The sequence below is a fragment of the Lipophrys pholis genome, assembly GCF_963383615.2.
Source record: "Lipophrys pholis genome assembly, chromosome: 6".
Classification (NCBI taxonomy): Eukaryota; Metazoa; Chordata; class Actinopteri; order Blenniiformes; family Blenniidae; genus Lipophrys; species Lipophrys pholis.
The window spans coordinates 19332674-19349900 of NC_137629.1; the positions used below are offsets into that span (position 1 = coordinate 19332674).

General features: G+C 45.0%; 1 protein-coding gene across 4 annotated transcripts in view; it reads left to right on the plus strand.

Moving 5' to 3' along the window:
- Positions 1 to 3805: 3805 nt before the first annotated feature.
- arhgef9a (Cdc42 guanine nucleotide exchange factor (GEF) 9a) overlaps positions 3806 to 17227 on the plus strand; it is a 48552-nt gene continuing 35130 nt past the window's right edge. For 2 of the 4 annotated variants that reach the window (XM_080466420.1, XM_080466424.1), the window contains exons 1-5: positions 3815 to 3890; positions 5305 to 6980; positions 10212 to 10544; positions 11379 to 11505; positions 11624 to 11730. In XM_080466420.1, the coding sequence (XP_080322546.1) occupies positions 5379 to 6980; positions 10212 to 10544; positions 11379 to 11505; positions 11624 to 11730 (2169 nt within the window). In that variant the 5' untranslated portion in view covers positions 3815 to 3890; positions 5305 to 5378. Of the gene's footprint in view, positions 3891 to 5304; positions 6981 to 10211; positions 10545 to 11378; positions 11506 to 11623; positions 11731 to 17227 lie in introns of all 4 variants that reach the window. The other 2 variants (XM_080466425.1, XM_080466426.1) reach the window with 2 other exon arrangements.

Genomic DNA, 17227 nt, shown 5'->3' on the forward strand with positions numbered 1-17227 from the left:
TATCCCTCTTCTTACTGACCGTAATCCCACCTTTTATCACTAAGGCTCCTGAGTTTTCTTAATCAGCAGGTTCTTCCCCTCTTCTAAAAAAGATGAAAGCGCCCGTATGAGCAGAAAGGGTGTGTTGAGGTGTTTTTCAGTCAGTGCTGCTCAGCTCAGCCCAGGTACGGAAGTTTTGGAGCCGCATAAAAACTCACTATGACAGAAAACTGGAGTATATTTCTGTTTTGTCTCGTTTGTAATTTTTGACAACAAAATAAAAGAGAGTGATAAATCAACTGTTGACAAAGAAGAAGAAAATATATATTTTTAAATGTAAAACTTCTCTAAAGATGGTCCTCCAAGTGTCGCTTCTGATTTGAATTCCTAAAAAATCTGCTGTTTCCTCCCTTGCTCTAAAACAGGAAGTAGAACTGTGGTCGTCTTCCGCTCGTCTTGTTTATTGGAACGCGCCTTCCTGTTTTCAGATTCATCCCGATAATGGCCAAAAGTCCCCAGCTGAACGCCGCACGCACACACACACACACACACACACACACACACACACACACACACACACACACACACACACACACACACACACACACACACCCTGCCTGTCCGATCCCTCTCATTCCTCCTTTCCCTTCATGTCTCTGTCTCCCTCTATCTCTCCCTCTCCATGTCTCTCAGATGGCTCCTCGACAAGTCGTTTTGCTTCCATATCGCCCGCGACACTCACACCGTTGCGCCGCACATTCCAGTTGTCCATGTGTGTGCCAGGTGAGCCTGCATGTGTGGAAAAGGGCTGAAACTGATTGATTAGTCCAAAGTGATTGCAGTAGGGCTCCAAGTGTCAAATGTCAAAGTGTGAACTGGTAGCCTATAGGCGTGAGTTCAGATGTGTGTGTGTGTGTGTTGCAGGGATAGTGCCATGTGCACCCAAGGCAGAGGAAGTATGCAGGTCAGTGCAGAGGGAATGCCAGGAATGTGGGTGTAATTCAAACGCCAGTCTGCTACCAGAGCCAAGCACCACCTGAACATTTTTTATTTTATTCTTTTTGGGAAAAAGTGGGCAAAAATGCTCATCTGAATGTATGCCAGCACACCGGGATGCTTCAACAGGAAGCCACTATGTATACATGCCCACATCAGTCCCCCCCCCCCCCAAGTCCTCTTTAAACCTCCCAATCCTCCCCTTCGCAGGACTTTACAGGGCCAAACAGTGGCTCAGCGGTACTGTTCCCTAACACCTGCCCTGAAAACAACATCTAAACTGACCTCCCAGCTGTTCTCACACAAGTTACACCTCCTAAATCCTTGTTCCCAGGCTTTAGTAAGCCTTTCATTTGATATCACAACATATCTGCCCCTCACCTCCCTCTTTCCCTCTCTCCCCCACCCTCCCTTTTCTCCCTGTCTGGCTGCTTTTTTCACGGCAGCCTGTTTTCACTCAGCAGCCTTGACAAAGACTGGTGAAATAATTATGGCTGGGTCTAAAAAAAATAAAAAATTAGGCAAGTGTTTGTCTCCTGTAATCTCAGCTGAGCGCTTATGAGCATGGACCGTGTCATAGGAAGAGGAGGAAAGGGTTGATTGTTCTGTAAACGAGAAACCAATGACATCATTTCAAAGAGCTCTGTTCGGAGCGCTCAACACTCATGTCGTAAATAGGCAACAAAGCCAAGTGGAAGGAATTAGCATGCGGGGCTCGCCAAATGTCAACAAAACTTATCATTTCAGACACAAACCCATCTTGCCGAGAGTCTATAAATCTCTCATTTGCTTTCAATCCCTCATACAAATTGCTCTTCTTTCAGTGGCTTTTCACTAAAGATAACAGGCTTGTCTCAAAAGGTGAAACGTTCGGCCTGTTCGAGCCAGGATGTCTTTTGTGACAGCCCGGGGACGGCAGGAAGACTGCTTGGGGTTCAGAGGAAGTCGGCGAGTAAAGGAAGGGAGGGAAGAAGTGAGGGAATGGAAGCGAAGCACAGCGACAAACATCCAAAGTATGATGAGAAAACACCAAGAAATGACACAACATCAAAGTCCCCCCCCAAAAAAAGACAGCTCTACTATTCTTGCATGTAAATGACAGAGGAGCCTATTAGGCCTGCACATGGCGCTGTGTACTAAAGATGTTCCTCACAGGAGAGGTCAATTGCAGATGAGTCTGGCGTAACACGGAGTGACAGTCGCGGATGAGTTATCGGGGAAGTGTAGCATGTAAATCACCATCTTGCCGCCACTACCACCACTACCACTATACCCTCGAGTGCTCAGAGCAGCTCCAGGGAGAGGGCCAGGCGGCAGGGAGTACGGTTCCACGGGATAGTAAGGGAAGCATGGACACACAGAGATATTTACATACAGTCAGACAGACTTCCTGGCATTGTCAGCCTGAGAGCGTTGATGTCAGATCCACTCCTTCCTGTGCAGAAGGGGAGAACGCCATGCGATGACAATGGGCCCAAAACAGGACAAAGAGGAAACGTTTAAATTTAGGCCCCCTTCTTCCACCATCTCCTCTTTCACGGCTATGGAGCTCTGGAGCTGTTTAGTTTTGTGAATTCCTTCAGTTTTTCCCCCCCTCCGAGCTCCCTCTCCCTATTGTGTCATTTCAATAGAAGGATTTTCACATTCAGTGCAAATCCCAAAGGAGGATCAGCTAGTGAGACCAGAGTTCAGTCAATCACTTGTTTTCTCTGATGTTTCTTTAGAAATTATGAGTGTTTTTTCAGGAATCCATCCAACAAGTGCGAGATGGAAATAAACAAGGGATAGCCACATATGCTGCAACAGCTTTAAATAATCAATGAGGAATATGTTAAAGTGAGACATCAAATTATGATCACACAAACAGTAAATGTGCTCTAATAATGTTGGCTATGTAAGCTAATTTAATATTTAAAATGAAATTACCTATACAATCCTTGCTATTATTATTTAGCAAAATAAGATATTTGTCTTTACACGGCTTCTCATCCCTATTTAAACATTACCTGAGCTTCTATGCTGGTATGTATTGAGATAGATCATAATGTCTGGCTGGGAGTGACTCACTTCAATGTGTAAACATGCCAAACATCATCATACATTATTGAAACGCACCTGAACCCTTTGAGTGGATATTTTATCACTGTAAAATAATGACATTAATATCACAGTATTTGATCACTGACAGTTCCAAAACGAAGTGCAATTAAATTAATTTCAAGAAAGTTTATTTGAGTGCTCCATCAAGTCGAGCCCTGCCCCCCACCTCCATGAAAGAAACAACAACCCCGAGCACCGCCCCTGCACTTAAATGAATTAAAAATAATTACCGTGATGTTTTAATGTTTTGCCTTATTGTATGTGTGTGGTTGTGCGCGGGGAGTGGTATCAGTGTTGGACGGGTGTGTGAGCGCGCATACACTTGTGTGTGTGTGCGTGTACTGAGGTGCGCGCTTGTGCGCGCGCCTGTGGGAGCTTTATCACAAATCACAGCGTCTGCGTCTGCAGAAGCTGGCGGGGCAAGAGTTCACCGGGCTGTCCTCCTCCTCCTCCTCCACCTCCTCCTCCTCCTCCTGCTGCGAGCAGGGGACTCTTCTCCAACTCTGCCGATATAGTTGTGGACTTTTCGGGGCAAACATTAAACACATGCGAGTGTCAGAAAGAAGAAGGAAAAAGGGAGTCGCTGGATGTTTCACCGCCCTCTCTCTCTCTCTCTCTCTCTCTCTCTCTCTCTCTCTCTCTCTCTCTCTCTCTCTCTCTCTCTCTCTCTCTCTCTCTCTCTCTCTCTCTCTCTCTCTCTCTCTCTCTCTCTCTCTCTCTCTCTCTCTCTCTCTCTCTCAGGGACAGAAGTTGAGTTCAGGGAAGAAGAAGCGCACCGGAGAAGTTCAGCCGGTGTTTTCCCTCTTTAACAACGGGTAAGTTTCCACTTTTAAAAGTTACTTTAAATCTTACAGGATAAAAGCTGTTAAATTCCCTCGGTTATCATATGTCCGGTCATTCATCCCCCCCCCCCCCCGCGACACCGAACTTGGACAAGTTGTTTTTGCTTAGAAGTTTAAACTAACTCGCTTCCATTTGTATATATTCTTTTTTATTGACACTTTATGTGTTAATGACAAGACTGTCAGACGCATGGAAGTTGAATCACTTTAAACAGGAACTGAGCGCTTTACATTACGATCTCGAACTATAAATGAACTAAAAACAACAATGATATCAGCCTGCGTAGTTCAGTGGTTGTCAGTCCTTTACGCAGACTGTATTACAAACTGGGCAGGTATCCGTCCATCCGTCCATCTTTCATAGAGTTTGATCCAGTTCAGGGTCGCTTCAGGGTGAGAAACGACCCCAGCTGACTCTGCGTGAAGGCAGGTTACTAGCTGAACAGGTCCTCAGTCCATCACCGGACACACACACACACACACACACACACACACACACACACACACACACACACACACACACACACACACACACACACACACACAACTCAAGAGAAAACCCATTAACACACAGGGAGAACATGTAAACTTCACACACACCTCAAGCAAAAAGCCAGACTTGAACCATTTCATTTGAATACTTGCATGAACAATAATGTGGTTTGTCTCTTAAACTGACATTCTTGCATTTGAAAGCTTGAGGAGCCACTTTTCCTCCGTCCTTATCGACAAGCGGCTTATAAATTAAATTGCGGCTTTCTGTTAAAAGGCTGCCCTAATTGAAACCCATCTGCCATTATGATCTCATGTAACAACAAAGATGTTTGCTGGGGGCCCCAATTATACAAGATGCTTCCATACATTAAAGGGATTACAGAAGAGGGAAGGAGGCGGGGGAAATTAGCATGTGGTAAGGGCAGCGCTGTCTGAGCATCCTCTTCCTCAGAAGGAGCTTATCTGAGCTGGGATGATGTCACAGCTGGAGCAGGCCTGAAATAACCAGGCATCTCTGTAGTGAGTGTTTCCATGACAACGCAGCCTCCCAGCGTAAATGGCGGACGGGGACTGTGTCTCAAATAATTACTTTGGATGATATGGGGCAAATTTGGGGAGGGCAGGGGAGGGTGGTGCATGTTGACTCGTGCTACAGAAGTCCTCATCTGAGAATCACAAATCACAGAGACCCCTCATGCACTTTTTGTTTTAGTGTTTAATTAGCATTTTGTATATGTTGATCTTGCATTTAATCCCTGGTGCATTTTGCATTTAGGGCAGACCTCTACTGGTATTTTCAGAAAGTTATGGCATATTATTTTTCAATTTGAAATGACAAGACAGTGGGTTTAATGTCAAACTCTTTTGTAAATGTACTCTTTTGTTACTGCAGGTGTTTGAGAAAGAGAGAGGCCCGAAGAATGATGTCCATTGGAAGTGATAGCTGACACTGTAGAATGAGAGAGGATGGAGCAGACAGACAACCCTGCCCCTGAGATCAACAACCCTAATGGGTTTGTCAACCGAGTGTTTAATGTTTCTCTGGATGTGGAGAATGAAACCGGCAGTGTTTATATTCAGGAGACTGGGCCAGGGCCTGCAGAGGGGCAAGGAGAGATCCACGCTGCCTCTTGTCAGACCCCTGTCAAGGACAGACAGGAGGTCAACCGGAGGCCCCGCGCCACGGGGGGCATATGGAAGATCTTGAATCGAAAGAGAGCTGTCTCCGAGCTGGAGAGGAGGCCACACTCGATGATCTTGCCGGGAGAGGCGTCCATCCCTAAACTCTCCTTTGCTGACAAAGTTCGCTCTTTCAAGAAGCTTAAATCCCCCGCTGTGTTTAGAGGGAAGACGGGAAAGTTGTCCAATGCCAAGTTCAGCAGCTCCTTCGTAGACGAGGAGTCATTTTGCCGTGAGATCGGCACTCCTCAGCAGTCCAGCAGGGGCACGCTCAAACACCGTGGCAAGCGGCATTCATATGCTGGCTATACAGCGGAGTTCGACTGCTCATTTGAAGACATTGACCTCTCCGCTCCCATGGACGGCCATCAGTCGACTGTAATAGGAGAGGCCGTGACTCAGAATGGCTTTAAACCATCTGAAAGAGTTTCCTATTCTAAAAAAAGCCACAACAATTTATCCAACTGCCAAAAAACTGCTGCTAGTTGTGAGGAGCCCAGCGTGAAGGGCAGTCCAAGAACCCACCACAGTGCAGGAAGGAGACACAAAGATGTGTGGAGTTACCTGAGGAGGATTTCCCTTTTGGGGAAGAACAATCCTGTCTACTCTGAGAGGAGCTTTGAATCCGAGCTGCCCTCACTGGACAAGACTATGGACTCTGACTATGGCTCTGTAGACTTTGAAAGCGTCAGAGACTTTCAGCCGCCGCCCCCGAAACAATCGGATACCAAGGGCCACTTTGGTGGCTTGTTCAAATTTTTCAACAGCGTGGCAGAGACGGCGAGAAAATGGCGCACAACGTCCCGCTCCTTCTCTCCTCCGGAGGGAGAGAGGTCGCCTGTGAACTCCCCGCGGGAGCTGCAGTGCGCGGCAGACAGCGTTCACAGCTTGTCTCTGACGCTCCACAATGAAGGACTCCCACAATCCCAGCCTGCCCCGTCATCGCCACTGACCGATAACTCCCCACACTCCGGTGGAGCTGACAGCGAGGCTCCAGCACCTGTGACGGGTGGACGATCCCCCAAGGTGGTGCTGAAAGGCTTCAGGGCATGCCCGGGATATCCAGCTGTCAATGGGCTTCAGGGTTTTGAGGTTACTGAAAACCCTGTGGACAGAGAGGCAAACCACAAATCCACAGCCATTGTGGAAAACCACGTCTCTCATCCAAACACAGGAGCTAAAACAGAAGCAGAAGTTGAGAGAGGTCAATTGAACTGTCTCTGTCAAGAGGAAAAGGTAGAGGGGCAGACAGGAAACGAGCAGGATTCCAGGGATGCTCCTCTTGACTCCCACCGTTTACAGGAAGCAAATGTCCAATCACAACATGGTGATAAAGAGAGCATGACCAATAGTGGGCCTGCATCAGATTCCACAGAAGAAATATTCAAGGTACGTGAGCTCAAACAGAGTGAGCTGCATTAATTACCAGCCACTGAAATGTAATAAATGCATTCACTTAAGAAGTCAGTCATTTGTGTTGCTAAAACTACTGTTATGTTTGTCTCTTTCCTCGAGAATAGCATTTTCATGTATAATGTGCCACATTTATGCCATAATCACATTCCATTGCAGGCTTTTTCCACATCATTAACATTGCCAGGAGCATGCATCATGTAATTACTGCATAAATGCTCAAAATATCATTTATGTTACTGCTTTAACCGTGGTCATTCTTTTGCTTTTTAAAAATCATCGCAAACGCTCAGTTGCTAATGCTAAACTCATGAGTCGAAGGTGTTGGAACATGAATTGTCAGGGTGAAACAACAACAGTGCAAGGCAGCAGGCTGCCAGGACAATGGTTTATTCATCTGCTCTGTCGTTGTCCTTTTGCTCCATCTGTTGGCGAGAGGAGGAAATGGTGATCACAAAGGTGCACGCAGCCATCCTGTAAGGAGTTTGTCCTTTCCCTTGTTCAGCCACCCACATGTTAGCCTCCAAGGAAACCCGACGTGTCCCACAGAGCCGGCCGTGTGTGGCTGCATCAGCCCCACAGTTCTGTGACGTCTGCGTTTCATGACAGCACCCTTCCCTTCTCACTCCGTTGGAGGAATTAGTCATCCCCCTTCTAGTCACACCAATGAGTCAGGACACGTTAGCCCCGACTCCTCCTGACTAAATGAGATATGACATCTCAACACTCAGCACACTTTCACGGGGGTTTATTATGCAAAGGCAAGGGCTTTGGCAGAATGGGTCCGTAAGAAGGGTGCTAATGTTCAGTCCCACAATAATTTGGTAGGGTTGTCTCTTGTCTTACGTGTGTCTTTGGATGCCTGTAAAAGACATGTAAATTAGGCCGTCTAAGGGCATTCGCGCCTGGCTTACTTACAAGCGAATAATAACATTAGAGCACAGTATGTGTAAGACGGGGAAAAAGCTTTTGAAAACAAGCAGTGTTGCCTGCTTTAAAATGTTGCAAGAAACTCCCAACTTCTTTCAACTGTCAATGTCGACAATGGATCCTCTGTCCTGTGTCCGTCATCAAGTTGCTTACGTGTACACGTTGGAGCCGGGGCTGCAGACCGGTGCTGTGGTGAGCACTGTCACCTCACAGCAGGTTCCTGGATCAGTCCTGCTAACTGACAAGGTCTTTCTGTGTCGAGTTTGCATATTCTCCCGGTGCCTGTGTGGATTTTTTGTTTTTATCCTGCTTTCTCCCACTATTCAAAAAGTGTGGTCCTTAGAGTAGTTGGTGAATCTAAACTCACTGTCTCTGTGTATGTGTAGGGGTAACTGTGTGTCCCTCTGTTTGCCCTGTGAGGAACCAGGGACCCCTCCAGGCTGCTTTAAGCAGATATAGATCGATCAATGGATGCATTTTTTTTTTTTTATCGGATTCAGATTAGTCATTGTTTAGCTCAACATTTTCAGAGGAACTGTGGACTAGTTAAGCACTTCTGGACTGGTTGCTATTGAAGTAAATGTTTTGGGGGAATCGCATGTTAGTTAATGATCACTGCAATATCTTCTTCTTCAGAATTCTGAGGAAATTGTAATAAGTAGAAGAAACTGGTTGGCAGCTCTTCTGATCCAGGAATGACCTGTTTGTTAGAAAAAGTTACAACTTGCCTGCAATCTTTAAAAAGTGTAGCAGATGCTTTTGTACATTTTGGACCAGAAGAACATCATCCATCTTCTATACCAGTTAAAATCTGGACTGGTGACAAGCACAGGACTAACATTACATATTTAGTCACAAATTAACCTTGAATTGAGATTTCTTATTTTTCATGCGGGAGAGAAGCGGAGTACTTAGATAAAACCCAAGTGCACTTTGAAGTCACTAGGATAACCATTAATGTTATAATAATCACTATCAATATATCACATTTTAATGCACCGTGCATTCATGCATTATTGACCCCGGTGCAGTAACAGCTGGTGGTAATTTGGGGCAAGAGACAGAGCACTGTTTTGGAAGAAAAAAAAAATCTCAAAGCCAAAAGATATTAATATTATCTACTGAAGTGTATGTATTGTTGTTGCAATACAAGACAAGATCATTGCATATTGCCTGTTCACCTGTTATTATGCAGCATTAATTCACATCTATGTAACATTTAGAGCCACAAATTAACTTTTAATGTAGGATGCCGGATTGTGGGAGGAAACTGGAGTAGCCACAGAAAATCTACGCACACAGGAACAAACATGCAAACTCCACAGAAACAACCCCCTGATTCCAATAAATCTTATTCTAATTTTTTTTATCTGAAATTTTAACCATCATCTGTATATCTGATGTGATTTGTTTCATAAATTTAGATGAAGTCATATGTGTTGGATGGCCAGATTATAAAAGTTACAGATACTCTTCATAAGAGATCAGTTTCAAAGCTGCGGCTAAAGTACTGAGCAGATAGTAGCAGAACTAGTTGATGAACCATTTAACACATTGATCTAACCTTTGTCACGTTTTGATCGTAACGTGATCAGCCGGCGGTTCCTCTCACGGCGACTCCTCGCCTGATGGGAGTTCTTAGAAGTACTAAAACCCTCGGCTCACTCTGACATGTACACTGCCGTTGGAGAGTGAAGCTATTCTGACCTCATAAACAATCTCTCGCGAGTGCAGACGCTGCTGTTGTGTCAAAGTGTATTGAGCGATACAAACCCCAACAAGTGCAACGTTGGTTTCGGCCTGTTTTGGAGTTAAGTTGTCAAATTAACAGTTTTGGCAGCATCGACGATTACTGCCGGGGAAAAGTTGGAAGCGGCTACGCGAATGTTTTGTAAACTGAGCTTTGCTAATAAGAGTGTCAGAACTCAAGAGTCACTCACACTGCTGCACACAGATAATTTGTCACTTTCGCACGCCTGCATGTGTGAGTGGAATATGCTTAGGAGACGTGACCGCACTGGGCAAATCCTCACCATTAGTCATCAGATGTTTAAAGATAAACTCTACCTATCTTTTCCTCCAAGATGTGGCTGCCAATGATCTTGGCAACTGGTTATCTATTCATGCTTTGCAATTAGGAGCAGGAGCTCACGGCTGAAATATGAGGTTTTTGTTGTCGAATCTACTGAGACATTTTCTCCCAATTCCCGACTCAAGAAATGCAATGTTGCACCGTTTTACTGGGCCAAAATTGCTGAGAATCTGTGCCAATCCCAGCTGTGCGAGCAGATTGCCAGCCAGAGAGGCTGCAGCCTAAGACAGCCGGCCATGCCCCACTCCAGCAATGAGAGGACCTCTGTACCCCACAAGCGCCCTCGCCCTCGCCCTCGCCCGGCCTCGGTTGTGCTGGACCTGCGGCGGCTAAACCCGGACCGAGATCTCTACAGCCACTACAGCGAGGTGGGCTCGCTGGCCCGGCGGAGACGCAGGCCCGCCGCCACCGTGCAACTCTCTCCGGGGCAGAGACGGACGGCTGCTCGCGCCAGGCCGTGCTCTGTCATAGAGACCAGTGTTACTAGGGAGACGCAGTCCATGGAGCTGCATCACACAGTAAGATGTTAAACAACACAGGCATTCGTGCATATATTCACTGATATAATATTGACAAATAGGCAGCCCTATAACTATACCCAGATAAAAAAAATCAGTATTTATATAAATATACCTCATCCTTGTGTTGGAAAAAAAAAGGAGCACAGAAGGGCCAAGTCTCACTCGTAGTCACCACCAACTCACAGATAAATATAGCTCTGGCCCATAATGAATCAAACACACACTACGGACTTTGAAGGGCAGCCCAATGCTAACCCAGTATTTATACACCACTCGCTGTTAGCTGCAACAATGGCTGCATGCTCTGCCTCATTTCTACTGCCCTGTATTTCTGGATGCTGCTTTTTCCCTCTGCTCACTTTCTCCTCTTCCTCCTTTTTTTCCCTCCCTTCCTCCACTCCACCCCCCCCCCCTCTCTCTCTCTCTCTCAAACCCTTTCTTTCTTTTCTCTTTGTGGCTTTTCTTTCACTCTCCCTTGTTCACCAGTCTTTTCTCTGTGGCCAATTTTCTGCCTCATCGCTCCCATAAGCTCTACCTCTCATTGCCCTAACTCAGAGTCAGTTCATTTTAACCTGAGAGATCGCCTGGTTGGCATGATGTATAGTCTCTCACGGTTTGCTGCAGGGCATGTACACCGACCAATGCACCAGAATAGACTTGCTTGATGTGAGATACTTTTAATTCACAGCAAAAAAAAAAAAAAAAAAAGGAGTTCTTTTTTTCATGTGAAGGACAGAAGAGTGATTGTATTCAACCTTGTGTGTGTGTGTCTGCATCAGAATAGCAATGTATGGAGTATAGGTAATGTTCTAACTACTCAGTCCCCTCCAGGCCTTGTCTCGCCCTCTGGGTGTGTCACCGCTAGAGCCCCCACACAGGGTATCTCTCCAGAGATGTCGCTCCCTGCCACTACCCCCCAGCACTCTCACAGCTCTGGCACTACTCCTGCCTCCATCAGGTATCGTTTATGTTTTTATTTGCAACATCTTGAGTGATACGTATTTGGTACATAGATCCTCTGGTTGCCCGTGTGACTATGTGTGTGGGCGTTTTTGTTTTTCTTTCCCCCCCCCCAGGAGATGTGGGCCATTCGTCATCCGTGCGCCTGCGGTCTGGAGGCTCCGGTAGCTGCAGGAGGAGGCGGCTGCTCAGACCCGGGTCAGAACCGCTGCAGGTTAACATAGTGAGTGCCACTCAACCCTTAAAAACACACGTACAAATGCGGATTCATGTGGTCGCTGCGTTCACTCGCTCCACTGTCTGCACAAGTGGATGAAAACCACATTGGTTAGGAAAGGTAATGTTTACATACACAAACATGAAACTCGCTCCCTCGGGAGACACATGAAAACACGTGGCTGCAATTTATTATTCATTAGACGCATGACTGATAACCTTTTACTGATCGTGTGAGATGGAGATGACAAGGCACCGGTCAATGTTTCATCAGATAATGAAGGGAGTGATCCATGAAGAGGGTGTCCATGTGGATTGATGCCGTGCAGTACTCTCAGGCCATTACTCACCCTGAGTTACTTATCCCGAGTTGGGCACCCAGAATTTCAGACATGCCGAAAGCACGTGCAGTTCCCTGACTGAAGAGTGACATTAAATCATGTCTTTATACCTGGTGCGCTGGAATCTCTGAGAAGTGTCTTTGTCGGTGGTGTAAAATTAGCTTCAGAGTATGTTGGAGTCATACTAGCCGGGGAAAGAAACCAGGCATTTCTGAATTGGTGCTTTCATGTGCGAGCCGCCTCGGGGGGATAGTAGTGGGAAGAGATACCGTTTTTTTTCAGAGTTTTTCTAAAATATCCTGACAGGATAGTGCACATTTCTGGGGCTTGTTCCAGCACCCACAACTATGTTACCACAACTCACAAGGTCTGTGCTCTACATGTAATTTAGCCATTGTAGAGTCAAACTGTATGGAGCTTTTACACTCGTGAAATAACGAGTGCTTATGTATGCGGAGGGCTTTGTGTGTGTATACATCGTGTAATGATTTTTGTCAGTTCCACAAGTTCCACATTCAGCGTTGTACGACTTAATGGCATCTCACTAATGTTTTACTTTTGTCATTGTTATCCCACGGGCCGGATTGGACCCAGCTTTGGTCCCTGGGCCGTATGTTCGACCCTCCTGCCCCATAGCTAAGGAGAGACAGTGTAAACCAAAACCCAAAGAGCTTGACAGGCGTGAGACTGCCCGCCGACATTGAGAGCAAATGCAGTTAAAGACCAATTTTTGTTTGCCAGAGCAGGAGAAAGGACGGAGATCTGTCGGAGGTGGGGGTGAAGGCAGAAATTTACAGGACCTTGCACTAGTCATGCTATGCGCCGTATTACACAGGCACACACATTGTTCTATATGTTCACAAAAATATTTGCACATATTTTAACACATCTCTGTGTACACACAAATCTTAAGTGCATCAGTCTCATGATAGACACAAATAACTCCACGCGCGCACACGTGTGTCATTTTGTTACATAAAAAGCTCCAAAGACAGATCTCAGCCAAATACAACATGCCGTGAGCTAAAAAAATAAAAATAATATTAATTATGTTCCGAGTAATTTAACAGACTACAACCAAAATAAGGGAATAGAGGTCATATTTTCTGCAGTCGTCAAACTTTTTTCAAGGACTCACTGAGGTTTGACTGCGATATACTGCGTGAGCTACAGTAAGCAACCTGGTTTTTAATCACAGTTTTCTCCTCAGCTCTAGAATCGGAAACAGTGGGTTCTCGGTGCGAACTGGCCTCCACATTAAAAAATTAGTAAACGGCACGTTTAAAGAAGTGATACTACCGCATTTAGGCTTTGATGATAACTTTTCATTACTGATCTAAATAGTGTTTGTGAACCACTACACGCTGTTGCCATGACACTCGCTGGCTCCTGTTCATCTTTGTGCTTCTATCTTTAGGCAGCCTTTTTAAGCGTGAGCTAAATCGAGAACGTGTGTGGGTGAGAGAGAGAAAAAGGGGTGGGAGAGAAGGGAAGAGAGATGCTCCCTTTTGTCGTGGCCCTCCCCCGGGGCAGGGAACATGGACACTTTGCACTGGAAATGCCTCGTGTGTGTTTGTGTTTCAGAAGTCCATGTGCAGCAGACTGAAATTTAAAGGATGACGGTGTCAAAGTTCCCACAATCCGGTATAAATTTGACAAATTCAAATCCCAGAAATACTGCATTCAAGCTAATGTTTGATTGTACAACATGAATATTTTGGCATTATAAATGTAGGGATCTGTTTATTTGTCACGATAAATTACCAGATGACAGAAGTTATTAACTGCCACTCTTTTGGAGTGAAAGTGTTGGATGGTTCATTTCCCTGCCGTGTGCTTACCTCTGCATGTGACTGTGTTTGGCATGACAACAGTAATGCAGCATTAGCACGGCAACGGTTCTGCAGTGCAGCTGAATGGTTGAGAGCTGTATGGCTCTCGTAGGCTCGTCATGGTCGGATCTGCTGCTTGAGATCCGGGATAGTGTGTGTTACAATCTTCCTGTTTGGATGACATGTCAGGCTTAGAGGCCGCAGGCAGAGAGAAAGCATTCTCACTGCAGTGGATTAAGTGCTAATGCTGACGCCTCTCTTCTCCCTTTCATTTAAATGGATTTCTCCCCCAGTCAGCCTCTCCTCTCCTCTCCTCTCCTCTCCTCTCCTCTCCTCTCCTCTCCTCTCCTCTCCTCTCCGATGCAGATGAGAGGACAGTCTTCCTGTGTGTTACTAATGCTGTGCCCGAAGAGCTGCTGTCAACGTGTCAAAAAAAGAGGGCCTGTCTTATTAAAGGCTCCATGCAGATTAAGAGTTTCAACAGAAATCTTATATGATTAAGTTTGGGCCAACCTAGGTCTGTCTGGGCATAATCATATTATGCAATGCGATCTATTTATTATGAACGCATGAGTCAGCAGGCAGTGGCGAGCTGGGCAAATATGGCAGAGAGGGAAAGAAAGGACAATGTTGAGATGAATGAGTCCTCATACGTACACACTTGTGTTCGTGTGTTTTATTCGTCTAATTCAACCACATGCAGAGATGTATTTTTTTTTTCTTCTTCTTCTGCTTTGTGTATTAGGCCTTTAGCCCCGACCATACGCCCTCTGATGTGCACACTTCGCGTGCTCCTCCAGTGTATTGAGAATTTATCTGTCAGGATGCATGAGTCATTGCATTGACAACTTCATTATTTGGTGAGGAATGAATCGCACCAGCTTGTGATGTCTCCGTCAGACACACTGTGAATGTGTAGCATTTGTTTCACCCGAGGCTTCTTTTCTTTTCTTTTTTTTTTTTTTTTTTTTAGGAACCTGTTAAAAAAATAAAAAAGGGAATAGGTTCTGTGCAAAATAACCACATTTACAGTTTGTGGTCTTTCAGCAGTTCATTTAACCTTGTTCCCCTGCCATGGTGCAAGCACATATGTGCTGACTTTATTCAGTCACCAGCTAATGTTTAGTGAGAGGTGGAGGGCGCTGATTAAAATTAAAAGTGTCTCTAACCGGATTTCAGCAGGTGGTCATAGCAAAACCTTCTGAGGCATGTTCTTCCAAAGTGTGTGTATTTGTGCTGGTGTTGTCATGGGCGTGCAGCACGGTCATGTGACTCCATGCTGACATGTAGGTGTGTTTTTCCTCTATGTTATGAAGACTGGGGCTCAGGGCACTTGTCTTACGTAACTCCAGAGAAAGGAAGTTTTAGGTTTTTTTTATGTTTTTCTCCACATAAAAGCTCTTTTCGGTTTTGTGTAGCTGCATGTTCCCCAGTACTGGGAGAGCTGGGCTGTGTCTGTACGCCCTGACTCACTGGTGAATCCTGTTTCACAGCATCTCCGCATTAGGCTTCGTGTTTTGCCGGGTCATGCATGTCTGTGCACGCACGGATCTGTGCCTGTGCTTTCTCGGAACACTTATCTCATCAGAGCCAGTATTTGTACAAGTTCATCACTCAAACTCTGTCATGGTGCTGCCACTGTGGGACAGTGGGGATATTTGGGTGGATGGCTTCACTGATATCACAACATGCAGTCATTTCTGTTATGAGACTGTTTTGAGCCTGAAGCACTTTGGAGCTTGTTAAGCAGCACCAGTTGGATTATTTGTGACAGTTTCTCGCTCTGATTTACCCTCAGCCGTCGGTGTCCACCGTTTGTGTAATGCACTGTTTATTTTCATTGCGGTTTGACAACTTGATGTTAGGGGAAAACACTTTGTCTGGTCCTAAGTCAAAAATAGTCACCTTTTGGTCGGTAATATGATTGCAATGTGCAAAATCTACATGACAGGTAAAAATGATACTATGTTGTCAACATTCATGGTATTTTTTTTTGATTGATCCTATGATCAGATTTAAATCTACAGTGCATATGGTGCAACTGCATTTGTTCAAATAAAAGTTTCATTTTCGCAATTTTTTTCGGGCAAAAATTTAAAATGATGAGTCACCTAATTCATCGTTGGCACATTTTGACCTGAAAATGAATTGAACCGGTCATTTCGAATCCCATTCACTTTAACAGACACTTGTACAGCGGCGTGCTCTTATTACGTGGGCAGATTTGCCAAACAAGTGCATAATACTGTTTTTATGCAGAGGAAATGATTTGTCTGTGCACAAAGTGAGTGCAGTGGTGTGGCTCATGACTGAAGATCACAGCTGTGTGTGATTGTCTGACAGCTGACCAGTGTGAGTGAAGCGTCATTTTCCATCCTAACCTTACACTTAACACTTTCCTTCATGCCATGGATGAGTGCTTACCGTCAAACTGGTTTGCCTGTTTACACAATGCCCTTCTTTGGAAATCCACAGATCGTAAAGTCGATAAGGCTGCTGGCAGTTTCATCAACTCAGAGGGAATACATGCATAACTTTAGCTTCTGAGAAAAGAAAAAGAAAAACAACAACAACAACAACGTGCAGCCAATAGAATAGACTCGTGGCATTCTTCCCTCTCAAAATAGCATGAATTGTGTCATGATTTACTACGATCTTGTACAAAGTGTACTAAAATGTGTGACTTCAGCCCTCTTTACTTGAATGATCACAAACTATCTGTTTGTTTGTTTGTTGGCTGGCATTCACCATGAAGCGATTAGATGGAGTGGCAAGTGCGTGACAAAAAAAAAGTGACTAAATCATAGCTGTGTAGTAACACAGAAGAGATTCTGAAAAGATTGCAGGAATGAAAAAAAGAGACCAGTACAGAAAACATCTTTTTAGTACAGTCTGTAAATAGTAGTTGTGTGGAGCCAGAGGAGGAAGCACTACAACGGCAGCATCTCTGCTGAAGATTGAGTCTATTTGCCGCAAAGCAATCATAAACAATTTTTAGATGTTGTAAATCTCATTAAAGCACAGGCTCAATATTCTCTATTCAATAAGGCAAATGTGGAAAATTGAATATATATATATATATATAAGCTTTTACAAACGTATGTGTGCAATGTGAGGTTTACCTGTACATGGAATCTTTATAAATCTTTATAACAGAATGGTTTCGCATTTTTATTTCTAGCTGAAGAATAAATAAGATATTTTGAATCCATTTTCCTTCTACTACAGTTTTCACAAGGGACGCATGGTGGGTTAGTGGTTAGCGCTCCTCCTTCGTCGGGAGAAGGTTGTGGGTTCCAAGACGTTTCTGTGGGGAGGAGGAAGAAAAGAA